This window comes from Ambystoma mexicanum, chromosome 4q, assembly GCF_040938575.1.
Source record: "Ambystoma mexicanum isolate Mex_15411 chromosome 4q, UKY_AmexF1_1, whole genome shotgun sequence".
NCBI classification, from domain to species: domain Eukaryota; kingdom Metazoa; phylum Chordata; class Amphibia; order Caudata; family Ambystomatidae; genus Ambystoma; species Ambystoma mexicanum.
Window position 1 is genome coordinate 272,124,087 of NC_090928.1, and position 13,569 is coordinate 272,137,655.

Sequence of the window (13,569 nt, forward strand, 5' to 3'; positions counted from 1 at the left end):
ACCCCCCTCGGGATCCGAGGCATTATCCTATCACATCTATCATTTCACATCTGGTGTACCAGCTGAAAATGTGGGTGTCTGGGCGCTCCCAGACACAGTCTTCTAAAGCCCTGAAAATAGTGGTTTGATGTTAGCGCAAACAACTGGTGTAGCCCACTCACCTCCAACGATCATTGCGATCATCCGAGAAGCACTGAACTGGGAGGCGCCCCCTCATCAACTCCAAATGCAGGGTACCCCCCTGCTCCTGCCCACTCAAGTCATATACAGCTAGGGTTCGGGGGAGTCCAGCTTTTTCCATCACTTAGAGACAGAGATAGAGAGCCACTGACTGTGTTTGCAGATGTGGCGAGGGATTTTGGAAGTCTAGTCGACCTATGTAAGGAACAGTCCAAGGCGAGAGCCAAGGATCTGGCACGTCTGGATAAATGCATTGAAATAATGGAACGGTTAATGAAAAGTGATACCAGTTTCTGCAGAGACTATGCAGTTCACGAGATCCCTCCTCATGGGATGCTGGATAAGGCATCCCAGAGGGGTCTCCAAATCGGAGCTCCACAGATGGTATCAGGGCCACAACAGGTGCCCTCTGAGGCTGAGCTGGGGTGCACAGGTTGTAGGCATATTGAAGAGTTCTCAAAAGCCTTGGGTAACAGGAATGACAAGTAGCCTGATACGAGTGGCAAATACCCTGTGGAGGCTGTAGCATATATAATGGAGAAGGACACGGCTCCAGACACTCAAACTACAAACACCAAGGCTCACCCCAATTTAAATTCAGTTAAGCTTAATCAGAACGGAAAAGAGAAGACGCCGGGTCAGGAAGACATGAATGTGGGAAACCCTAAATCGCAATGTGGCACAAGCCAATCATCTCAAAGAGACAAATTGAGTCGCACCCAAGAACAGGAGGCCGAGGGGGCGGTTGGCTGCCGAACCGGCAGATGCCCTAGAAGGCTGGAGACAAACAAATGTTATAAGTACCTTTAAAGGCCAAACCATAGGAGGAAAAATACCCGTAAAAGGGCTCTGATTAAAGCTCTGCTAGATATTTTGGAACTTAATGATTTATCGTTACATATTTTTCCAACTTGACACAATCTGTCCGATTGTACGTATTGTGTGGGTTGCAGTGTGCATTTTGGGCTGGCAAATAAATACATAAGGCAATGTGTTTTTACATGTCTAGACGCTGTATGAAAGGTGTTATGGTAACTCAAGACACCAAATGCAACACCTGTCATGTACGTGGTAAATGGTAATTGCTCAATGGCTTTCAGCAGGAGAGGAAAGGTAATGATAACATGTTGTTGACCGCACAAGCAAAAGCCTGTGATTGTAAGCAGATTGGGATGTATCTGAATACTTTACCAACGCACTCTAGCCTGGCACATCCAGTTTATCTCAAAGCTGGCAAAGGAAGACGTTTTTCGTCATGTAGTTTGCACCCCTCCACTTAAGATTTAGCAACACCTCAGCGGCGAGGTACATCCACACAGTCGCAAAGGTCGAGTGGGTCCCGGTGTTAAAGATTGTGAGCTGGAACATTGCAGTGCTTAAAAATAAGCGACTGGAGGCGTGCTTACGATGTGATATGTCTGCAAGAGACATGGTTGAACGATGGTAGACTGTTGGAATGCTATTTTCCCAGATATAGGATATTTATGGTGAAAGTGACGAGCTTAAGCTCTAACAGATGGCGCATAGGCTTGGTGACACTTGTGAGGAAGCAATATAACACCTCAATTGACAGAAATAACTCTGGGAACACAGTAGCTCTAGCAGTGACCCTCTGTAAACACCCACCTCTTCTCCAGCAAAATATATTGATAGTAAACATATATGTACCCCAATCTTAAATCAACTGGTGATCTTGGGCCTGAATTATTTTTCTTTAGGGGGAAGGATAAATGTGGAAGAGGGTGAGGTGATACTAATTGGAGATCTGAACGCTAAACCTGTCCTGAATAGAAATACCCCAAAAGATAAATTTCTAGTAGAGGACATGTGTGGAGTCCCTGACAGAGGTGTAAGGGGGAGCTTCTCTGCAACGGGCTGTTTAATTATCTACTTATAAATAACCATTGGTTTGTAGAGTTGAATGGTAGATGCAGAGGGGAAACCTACATTCAAGGCTAGTCATAAGAGAACTCTCACGGACGACAGTCTGATAGATTGTTTTAATTTTCATAAGGTGAAGGGGTTTGAGATCCAAGAACTCCCAGAGAGCGACCATAACCCGCTAACCTTAAACGGGCAGCTGGAGGGCACACTGTGAACCGAAGTGAACAATCCTGATACTCGGACGCAGCTTTTACCCATGAAGAGATTTGAGCATCATGCAATGATATCTTTGCTACACAATGTGGAAACCATACCGTTGCGTACTAATCTGCTGAAGGTTCATTGTCATGTTGAAACAGGGATGTATTTTGCTAAAACTTTGCTACATATTTATAATACAGCCAATAGATGCTGTAATAATGGTTCATTTAAATCTACTAGCAACAGGTCGAACGCCCCATGGTTTGACAAAGACTGCTGTCTTTCTAAAAAGAATCTCCATCTGGCCTCTCTGCATGAGTATATTAATCCTGTGCACATTTGCCCTCACGCACAAATGCCTGGCCAACAAAGCCCCGATCTACCTCTGCAGTCGGCTATCTCGCCACTCTACCGCCCGACCACTAAGAACTGCCCAGACTCATTGTCTATCGATCCCCAGGTTTAAGCTTCAAAAAGCGGGGGGCACCAGCTTCCCTGTCTTAGCCTCCAAACTATGGAACACCCTCCCTGCTACTATCAGAGCTGAAGATTCCTTCAACACCTTCAAGACCAAAACCAAATCTTGGCTCTTTGACCAGCAATAAGTTATGCTCTGCATCTCTGTCTTACATACTCTGGCCCGCTTCCTCTGATACTATTTCTGGCCAGCTACCTCTGTTACTATTTCTGTACACCCTAGGGTATATCCTCTGTTAATCCTAGTGGCACTGTAATTTATGTAATATATGTAATTAGAAAGACGGTTAATATGCTGTTACTGTAAATTCTGTTATGTAATTTTTGTCTGTATCTTACTGCAACTCTGTACAATTTGCGCACTGATGCCTCCGGGCCTGATGGTTTGCGCGTTATAAATAAACAAATACAAATACAAATAGATGTGGTACCTTAATATAGCCTATAAAATATGCTAAAGGACAAAAATAATTAATGAATAGATCTGCAATGGGTCCTGCTAGATTGGTCTGTTAGGGAAAACCAACCACAAATATTTTGGGATATGGTAAAAAGAGGTTTTGTAGGAGTTGCTGAGGCGTCTGAGGACCGAATATCATCAAACCAATGGATTGTGCATTTCAATGATTTTTATTTTATTAAATCGTCTCAAGGTAAACACATGCTGTTGCCTGATAGGGAAACACAACTTGGCCCTTTCTTCAATATGGATGAAATAGTGGCACAAATAAGGGGTTAAAAGAATGGAAAAGTGGCAGGCCCAGATGAACTGAGACCAGAAGTCTTTGTCAACTCAGCGGACTTCTCCAGGTGGTCTTTAACGCTATTACTGATAGCTTTGTGATACCGCAATCATGGAGATTGAGGCTAATAATTCCCATTTTTAAAAAGGGAAATATAAAAGATCCACACTGCTATCATCCAATCGCTTTGAGGGATGCCTCATGTAAGATATTTGCAGGTTTCCTGGCTCAGCGATTGGAAGAATGGGTACCGGATAATAAGATAATCCCAGATATACAAGCAGGGTTTCGATCTGGCTTCTCAACCATAGACAAATGTTTTATATTAAACCTATTGGTTGAGAAATACCTCGGCAGTAGGGGGGGGTCGATTGTATGTCGCCACACTGGACCTTGCTAAAGCCTTGGATTCAGTAAATCGAAGGCGAATGTGGGAAAAGCTTAGAGGGACTGGGGTTCGATAAGTCTCCTCCAGCTAATTTTGGAGCTAGATGGCAATACTTCAGTCAGAGGTAGATCAGGGTTAAACTATAATTATTCAGACAGCTTCTTGACCAATATGGGTGTAAAACAAGGCTGTCCACTGCCCCCTTATTGTTCACTCTCTTTCTTTATGATTTTACTCCACATGTTACAACCCATGGCCTTATCACACCTAGTTTAAACAGAGTAAAGTTCAGTGCATTATTATACATAGACGATACATCGCTGTTCGATTTTACGCAAGCAGGTCTACAGAGGAATTTCGATTATGCCAATCAATACTTTAAAGATTTAGGCTTCCAGCTAAACTTCTCTAAATCAAAAATACTAGTGTTTGGCAAGAAGATACCAGCTTTGCATTGGCGTCTGAATAAACAATTACTTGAGGCAGTGAAGGAATACAAATACTTGGGTCTTCTGTTCTCAGAAAGTGGGGGCTTGAATGATCATATAAAGATGGTAACAAAGCAAGCATCAAGGGATTTAAAGGGCCTCCTTAGTTTTTACTATAATTTTGGGAGGCACATATTGGATAAGGGCCTCCTGGTGTTAGGATCGAAAGTCAATGCCGCTATGCTGTACGGGGCACAGATTTAGGGTGCAGCTCAATGTAGTGTAATGATAAATAGCGGATTGCGGAAGATCACAGGTCTGCCTTCTAGAACACCAGGGGATGCACTAAGAAACTGTAGAGGAGCAGGTAACCATTTTCTGGCCAGTTCCCGCCCCTTCATCGCCGTCAAATTGGAACAGTCGAAGAATAACCATAGATGGGACTCCCTGCATTGTTGCTTTACGACATCAAGTGTATAAGAGATATTATGCACTCAGGCAGCCATACAGAATGTACTCTCTCACTGAAAGTGTGGAAAGATGTTGCATGGAAGAAAGCTACATGGAAGGATGTCACCTGCCAAGATGTCAGAATGCATCAATGAATATTATGGACGGATATTAAAGTGAAATCTGACATGGACAAAGGGGTGTCATTAAGAAGATATATGAACCTACGTTGAAATGATATGAAAATATTAAGTAACAATGTAACTGAAGCACTGAACGTATCATGAACCTAAAGCTAGAGTAATCATGGATCCAAAGAAGATGAAGTAACTTACTGACCAATAATTGTAATTACAAAGTAACACAGCGTAGAAAGACAACGTATAGAATCTTGCTGTAGAGGAATATATAACTTTGCAGGGACGGCAATATTAGTACAATGGACAGCGGCTCACGTTGAATTTAACTAAGCTACCTCAGAGACAGGCCAAGGCTGTAAGAATCAGCAGACGTGGAAAAACAGCCCCGTGACCAGACCCAACGATGAGTCAAGGTTGGCACAGAGCGAAGATGCGATTTTGGCGGATAAGCACAAACACAAAGGGAGTACATGGATAAGCTCCGAATGTGGGACGTTCTTAATAAATGAAGGAAGACTAAGACATGTGAGAGCCAAACTGCTGGTCAATTAAAAGGGTAAATAGTTCATAGGCGGTAGAGTGAGTAACTCTCTAGAAGCCAAGAGGAGCAACAACACCTTGCATACATTTAATCAAATAGCAGTAATAGAAGGAGGAAATGGACACATTCGTGGTCTCTTCACATGTGACTCAGAAGTCAAAAACAAAGGCTATTCAGAGCCTTAAGCTAAGAAAGTGGTGTGCTCGCACTCCCTTGAATGTTCCAGGAAAGTGAGCAGGCATAAGGTCAACTACAAACGGAATACATTGGCTGATAGCCTGCCGATGAGCGATGATGGACTAATTAGGAACATGCAGAGTAGTCTGACGGGCTTCAGCCACACGAGTTTCGTTTCTCGTATGTGCTGCTAAGGAGTCAAAAGTCCAAGGTTAGGGGACAACCTAACATACAATGTTGCAGTAGCCAATCCACTGATGTTTTGGCCACTATAATCAGTACTATATCTGTTTAGAGGTAGATCAAGGTATGCCCTACAGACAAGGGGTAGCAAATGAAGCACTGATCCTTATATGTTCTATATATAGGTATGTTCCCCTCACCAATCCCTTACTTTGAGAGGCTCCCTGTTGCCTCCCCAAATTAGAAGAAAACAGAAAAAGATGCCGTCACCCTGGTAAATGCATGGGGTGGATGGAAACAGCAGGCAGAGCATGTGTTTTCTTGCCCGTTGTTCCCACCATCTGATTGGCTCAGCGCCCTTCCCCAGGTGCAAATATCCTTGAATAGCTGGCAAGGACCATTATACACTAGGAAATGGGTGGGCTCATGGGTAATGAATTTCATTTTCACTACGGGGCACAATGTATTTATTGTGAACACATTCTTCAGACTAATGTGGTGAAAGCATCAGGATTTACAACAAGAAGTTGTAAACAAATTAAAGTAGTTGATTAAACCTTTAGAATGCAGTTAATACCAGGAACCAGTCACTAAGCATGGGACGGGTTTCGGACCTGTCTTGCTCTATTTTGTTTTGCTTCAAAGAGAAACACATTGCCCCTGAGCGCTCCTTCTGGCGCAAAGCAAGTGTTTCGTGTTTATGGTGTTGAAAGGAGCATACAGGTATAATGTTTTGTTGCTATCACAAAAGCAAAGGGATTGGCACTGTTACAATTATAAAATAATCATAATAGGTTGCTCAAGCTCCCTGGAGATCTACGTACATGTATCTGGGCCCCTTGTAATGAAGCTGGCTGGTTAGGCGAAGTAATGTTTTCACTTCTGCCCCACAACAGTAAGCTGTATGTAGTGGCGGCTGGTGAATTTGTTAATTGGAGATGCTTAAATGCATCCCATAAATAACCATGACTGACCAAGCGTACCAAGGGTGCCCAAACAAATGAAAGGGGGCTGAGGGAGAAAAGTTTTCCTGTGAGAAAATGTTAAAATAATGGTGCATTTTACAGCACACGTTCTGTGAAAATGTTGGCAAATGTCGGTTTTGTAGGTCCACGCATGAACAAATCCAATAGATGTCAGTGTAAAAAACATTTTCAAGCTGGCTGTGTCCATAAATGTCCATACTGGATGCAATAATATATGCCAGTCTACTCACATAAAATAGTAAACACCTGAAATACCGTAGCACCAAGTAAAGTATGTCTGAAGTAAAGTATGTCTAGACTGGCTTCACCGCTGTAGGCCAGTATGGCCACATAAGAATACTCATCATGTTGGCTTTAATATGAATGTCAGTAAACATTGTAGCTGCACCAATGTAGGCTGTACACCCCAATTGGAGGCCTGTACCCCAGCACACATGCAACCACAAACATTATTAAAGCACAAAGACTCTCTCATTTACATGCGCACCCATACAACATTCACTCTCAGTCACACGTGCATCCAAACAATATTTACTTTCTCAATAAAATGGATACTTACAGACACAAACCCTTGCATGCACGCAAACACACATACATACATACATACTTTTTTCTTACCTGCAGCCACTGTGCCAACTGCAGCCCCCTCGGCATCTTGCTGCCTCCCAGGATAGCCCACTTGCTCCCTCCCAGCATGCAAAAAGAAAACAGGAAGTAGTGAGAGCTTCCTGCACATCAGTGATGGAACCAGAGAGCCACCATCTCTCGCCTGAGGTCCTTCAAATGTGGAGGGAGGCACTGGAGTGCCCCCTAGTTCATTTGGCCCAGCAGGACCCTACTAAGCATCATCAATGGTCTGTGCACGTTTGGGGAAGCAAAACAAAACCTGACCGTGCATGGCCTTTCCCTGCAAAGCTAAAGCCAGCTCAGAAACTCTCGCTGAGCAGCGTTCTGCAGCTGAGGAAGGGCTTTGTATTTTCAGTGGGGTAGCTTGGCACCTCCCTATAGGTAGTGGTTCAGCACCCCTTCACCCATCATGGGCAAGCTGCCTGTGTATACATGTCCACATGCAAAGCATCTGTTAAATATGAGAATTCTAAATCCCACCCAAGCTAATAATGCAGACACACCACTGCATACATTCCTCATCTAAAATCACTACTTCATGAACACTCTTGTTTAATAAACATATGAGGAAAATAGCATTAAGGCCATTTTCTGTAAATTCTGGCATTTTTAGGCACATCATAAATTCATATTGACATGTCACAGAATGCAACATACGAGCCTTAAAACCAGGGAATCCCCTAGACAAAGAGGTATCTCCAAAGCTGTGCTAAATAAAATCTCTGCCCATCCATTGAACCTTTCATTGCCTGCAACTTGTGACTCTCAAGAAGTTTAGGACTATGACTCCCAAGATTCCTCACTGCGTAATATGTTGGTTAGGGCTGATGGGAGATGTAGGCCAAAACACTGGAAGAGCCAAATCATGGCTACTCTGTACGACTGAATCCTTCAATTGTCAATATTTTAATAGCTACAGTATGCTAATACCTATTAGTTCAGAAATCTGTACAGTCTATGTGATCTAAGTGATTACGCACCCATGGGTTTGAATTTCCATCAGCCAACCATGTGTTGTGATTAGTGAAATGGGGATTAGGGCTTTGACAGATCAGTGTCAACTTGTTATAAGTAATATTGATGCCGCCATTCGAGGCAGTCACTTATTTCCAGATGCACCGTGTTAGTACTGGAGAACAACATGGTCATTACTACATATGGCTCCCAACAGTGTGATTAGTGAATGATTCAATTACTCCTCCTGATTACATCTGGGTGTAGCTTTGCAATACTTTGGATCCTGCATGAAAGGGATACATGAAGAGAAATAAAGGAGATAAGAACACTCACGCTCTTGTGCATCCTTGGCCTCGGCATCGGCTAATTGACCCTGGAGGGTGAACGCACGGCGTCGGATCTCCTTCAGCATCTCCTCGGCTTTGACCATCTTTCGAGCAACTTCTCTGGGGTTCACCTCGCCCTGCAGGCTTTCATAATACTCCAATTTTGCCAGGGTTTCTGAGGAGGAAAAAGAAACATACATTTACTCTACCCTTGTGTACCCTAATTATAACCCCGCTGCTGTACTTACGACGTGCTGATCATAGTCAACCTTTTTATAATTCGCTAGTATGTATGTACAGGGTCGTTCGATGAGCCCACCGCGCAGTTTGGTAAGTTAGCATACTTTGATTCATTTGCACCTGCAATCCTAATAAGACTTTTGCTGAATAGGTGGACGCAAATCGTGGCAAGTCTGGTGAAAGGCTTTACACTAAAGGAGATTTGAGAGGCCTCGATTTCTAGGTGTACATAAGAGACATTTTTTTAACATGGCCTCCGAGTGCGGTGGAGAGGATCTTGCAGAATTATGGTTATGGTTTTGAGCAGCAGTTTATGCAAATGCGGAGGCGTGCATCACAGTTTTGTGAACTTGGCCAATGTTGCCTTTGGTTTGAACAAGAGACAGGATCATCACTAGTGAAAAACATGAAGAGCATGATGAATGCAGAGCTATGGCATACGTGGCATGATATATATAGCAGCCAAAAGGACATATGGCAACAGGAGTTTCTGTAGCTCACACATCTCTGGCAGGTTTGCCGGGATGGTATGGGCACTTGATGTGTATCTAGCACCAAAATGAAAATTTGAAATGTTCCACTTCACCGATGAGGCCCACCTAGGCTGAAACAAATGTCTGGGGTTGCTGTTGGTACTCTTGTTCAGATGAGAATGGCCTAGCATGTCGGTGCTGGACTGCCGCGTGCAGGACAAAGATTGATATAAAAGGATATTTCTCCTCTGTGAAAGGGACAGTGAGCTAAAGACTTGGTTAAGAGTCTCCTAGGGGCCAGCCACCCAAGAATAGGTTGAAGAACCGTGTTTGTGCTGGTAGAGGGACTCCCAGAACCCCCTTGTTTTGCATATTAAGTAGCTTTGGGTTTCACCCTAAGTTACCAGAGGAATCCAGACGTGGACCCCTTGCTCCCTATTCTTAGAGAGGCACACCTCCACCTCACTGATGAGGCCCGACTAGGCTGAAACACGAGTCTGGGGTTGCTGTTGGTACTCTTGTTCAGAGGAGAATTGCCTAGCATTTCAGTGCTGGACTGCCCCTGGGCAGGACAAAGACTAATATGCAGGGATATTCTTCCTCTGTGAAAGGGACAGTGAGCTGAAGACTTGGTTGAGACTCTCCGGGGGGCCATCCACCCAAGAACAGGTCAATGGGTCGCGTTCGTGGTGGTAGAGGGATTCCTAGAAGCCCCTTGTTTTGCATATTAAGTAGCTTTGGGTTTCACCCTCAGTTACCAGGTGAATACAGACGTGGAACCCTTGCTCACTGTTCATAGGGAGGCACAGCTCCACCTCACCGATGAGGCCCGACTAAGCCGAATCACTTGTCTGGGGTTGCTGTTGGTACTCTTGTTGAGAGGAGAATTGCCTAGCATTTCGGTGCTGGACTGCCCCTGGGCAGGACAAAGGCCGGTATGCAGGGATATTTCTCCTATGTGAAAGGGACAGTGAGCTAAAGACTTGGTTGAGACACTCCTACGGGCCATCCACCCAAGAACAGGTCAATGGCCCCTGTTCGTGCTTGTAGAGGGACTCCCAGAAGCCCTTGTTTTGCAAACACAGATATCTGTTGAAGCGTCATAGGCCAACAGATGGTTGAGATGATACCAGTTTGCAACAGAGCACGTTGGTCTTCATTGTATTCATCTGAAGAGTATAACCTATATTTATTTATTTTTCAGAATTTGAATTACAGAACACTGTCCAAGGAACTGCCTTTGGGTAGTTTGTACATGAGGAAAAGCCCATAGGAAAGGAAGAAAACAGTAGTGGTATTACTCTACGATGTGAATTAGTGTATCTGCGCATTACTGCACAAAGTCATGCATCTGATTGTATGACAATTGGTCGTTTTATTCTAATCAAATTTGTTGTCTCGGATAGTTTTACTCCAATATTTTTATGGTTGGGAGAGAATCCCCAAAACCTCCACTGCCCCTACATGCCCCCCACCCACTCCCACCAATATTGCCTCACCCTAATTTACAATCTACATTTTTGGTCAGAAAATTCAAGCAGAAACATTTGGGAAAAAGGATTCGATCAAAAATAAAATGATCAAAAGACCAACTTCCATTTCCTTGTAATCTGCTTAACAGCGCTGGTCCTTCCGGCATGGCTGTGAGAACAACTATGCATATGAAACAAAACTTTAGGCAAATGCACCTATGCCAGGGAGAAGGCCTGTAAATGGGGCATGACTGTCCCTGGATACCTGACTTGACCTGGATTCAACTAGGAACTGAATGGTTGTATGCCATTTAATCACTGGAAATAGCATCGAGGGGGCCTCGATATTGTTTTTTCAAAGCACTAAACACCCTCCCCAACACATTTTAGGACCAGTGCAATTATATAAACAAACTCCAGTCCTAGAATAGTATGGGAAAGTGTTGGATAGTGCCTTTAAAAATCTTTAAACTCGGATATTTGCTTCAATCTTTTTTGTTTGAATCTCTGTAATTCTTCTCCTCTGGGTACTTCTGGTCGATGCCCTAAAAAAGGAATTCACAAATTGTAATGGGAAGACCCGCAGTTATATGGTAACCATAGTTTAGGTCCGTTGCTAGTTTTGGACTGCCTGCAGGAATTTCTTTTAACTTTGAATAACTTTATATTGGAGGTATTTTGTTTATTGGCCACATAAACATTAATAAAAAAGGGCAAGTCCGTTTTTTTTAAACCCAAAGCAAGGTACAAGAAAGACAGTTTGTAAAAGTACATTTCTACGTTTATTGGTTAATAGTTTGATTTCATCTACAGAAGGCTCCAGAAGAGGACCATCATTATTTTAAGGCTTTGAACAACACCCATATTTGGATCACTAAGTAGTTAGTTAGTTGAGCACCTAAATGTGTGATCCAATAACCCTCTGCTTGACTACAATCGGTCTGATAAGATGATGTAAAATGCATCTCGCAGGTTGAGGTGCAGGGGAAATGTGAGCGTGTCCCTCGTCTTCCAACCATACCCAGTTCTCTCATATGCCCAGCCGTGCTGCTCCATTGCTGTAGCCTGGTCTGACTGCAGAGTGCACAGGGTCGAACACTTTGGGCCGGATTCTTAAAACTTTTATTTATTTATTTTTAGCAAAGGAGGAGATACTCCAGCAAATCTCCACATTTGTGCCAAAAAGGGAGCAGGGTGATTCACAAAGGTCTCTTCAAGGGCCCATCTCTGTGAAATGCGCTCCCAGCAACCATGTGGGAGAAATGTGGCCAAAAGAAATCGGTAAAAGGGTATTTCGGCAAATGTGAGGAATACCCAATTTCGAACTTAGCTGAAAAATTGACCACAGAAGACTGTCGTTTGAGCCCCCATGGTTGAGATATGGTCTGCCTGTGGCTCCTACGTCCTTTTAGTGGTCATATAGTTCTCTCTTTTTGAACATTGTAAAATGCCTAGCACACGCACTAAAATGTAAGTTAATTAAAAAACAAAATCAAATAGATGGAAGTCTTGTAGTCTCTTAAGGGTGAGAGGTAATGTATCAGCTGGCCATTTATGATTCATGATAAGTTCAATTTCGGAAAGGAAGAGTTTATGTACGCTGGCGCTCAGTTACGAACTGGCCTATAGGGCAACAGGGCGAGGCCCGAAAGGCGGGCCCAACATCCTGCTGCAGGCCAGTCTTTTTGGTGAAAGTGGACCACTTTGTTGACCAAAGTGGGTCAGTTTAATGAGCTATTGCACTAAATGTAACTAGTGTTACTGATGAAATCTGCTGTATAATGGAGTATTTGCAAGAAATGTTACCAAAACTCCCCCTTGTTCAGTACTCAAACACTCTCTCCCGAAAGGGAAAATACAATGGGCAGAAAAGGATGACACTGCTTTGAGCTGGGCACAGTCCCATGCACATAAGACCAATTGCCTTTTTGAATGTATAAGATCTGGAAACGCTTCTGCGCATGTGTACGAGAGAAGTGGTCTAGGGTCCGCTATGGACTTTCAATTCCAAAGAGTGGACTCTTTTAGTAATAGGGCCCTTGTGCTTTTGCTGGTCACTAGACAATCACAGCCTGCCAGATTTCGATTTAACTTTCATCACAACAGGTCTAGTAAGTGACATTTGATATGCCTAAAATAATCTGCAGGATTGTAAATGCACCCATACAGCGGCATGGATTAAAGAACTGATATATCCAGCTAATTGATCCTTACTGCCTGAAAAGTAATACTTTCTATAAAATAATTATTCAAATTCCAGAGTAGCCTAATTTATTGGCCAGGTATTTCGTTGGATGATTCATGATGACTTCACTCTCATAAACGAACTTGTGAGGCAGGGATCTACACCACTCGTTCACGTTCACACTGAGGGTTGAACCCCCCAGTCTTTCTTCATATACCTAAAAAAAATCAACAATATTTCAACGCAGTGGCCAGTGCAAGAATGTATGCTGCCCAAACAAAGTGCCACATTGGTTCCTCTTCTCGCTTACTTCGAGGCCAGACAATAGGCTTTTTGGCCCAAAATGGCTCCCCTGCTTGCTCTCTAGGCAGCTATTCGTAAGTACCTGATTGCAGCAATGTCCCTGCACAGTAGCGGCCATTTTGGAAGAAGCTCGATTTGCTAAAGACTGCTTTTTTAAAGTAATTTCAGATGCTGAAGTGACCTCGACGCATGGCTCCTCCCGGGCACC

At 43.5% G+C, this 13,569-nt stretch overlaps 1 protein-coding gene across 2 annotated transcripts in view; it reads right to left on the reverse strand.

The window, feature by feature from the left end:
• The window catches only part of LAMA4 (laminin subunit alpha 4), a 576,642-nt gene that overhangs the window by 283,656 nt on the left and 279,417 nt on the right, over window positions 1-13,569 (reverse strand). For both annotated transcript variants that reach the window (XM_069607855.1, XM_069607854.1), the window contains exon 12: window positions 8,696-8,863. In XM_069607855.1, the coding sequence (XP_069463956.1) occupies window positions 8,696-8,863 (168 nt within the window). The remainder of the gene's footprint in view (window positions 1-8,695; window positions 8,864-13,569) is intronic.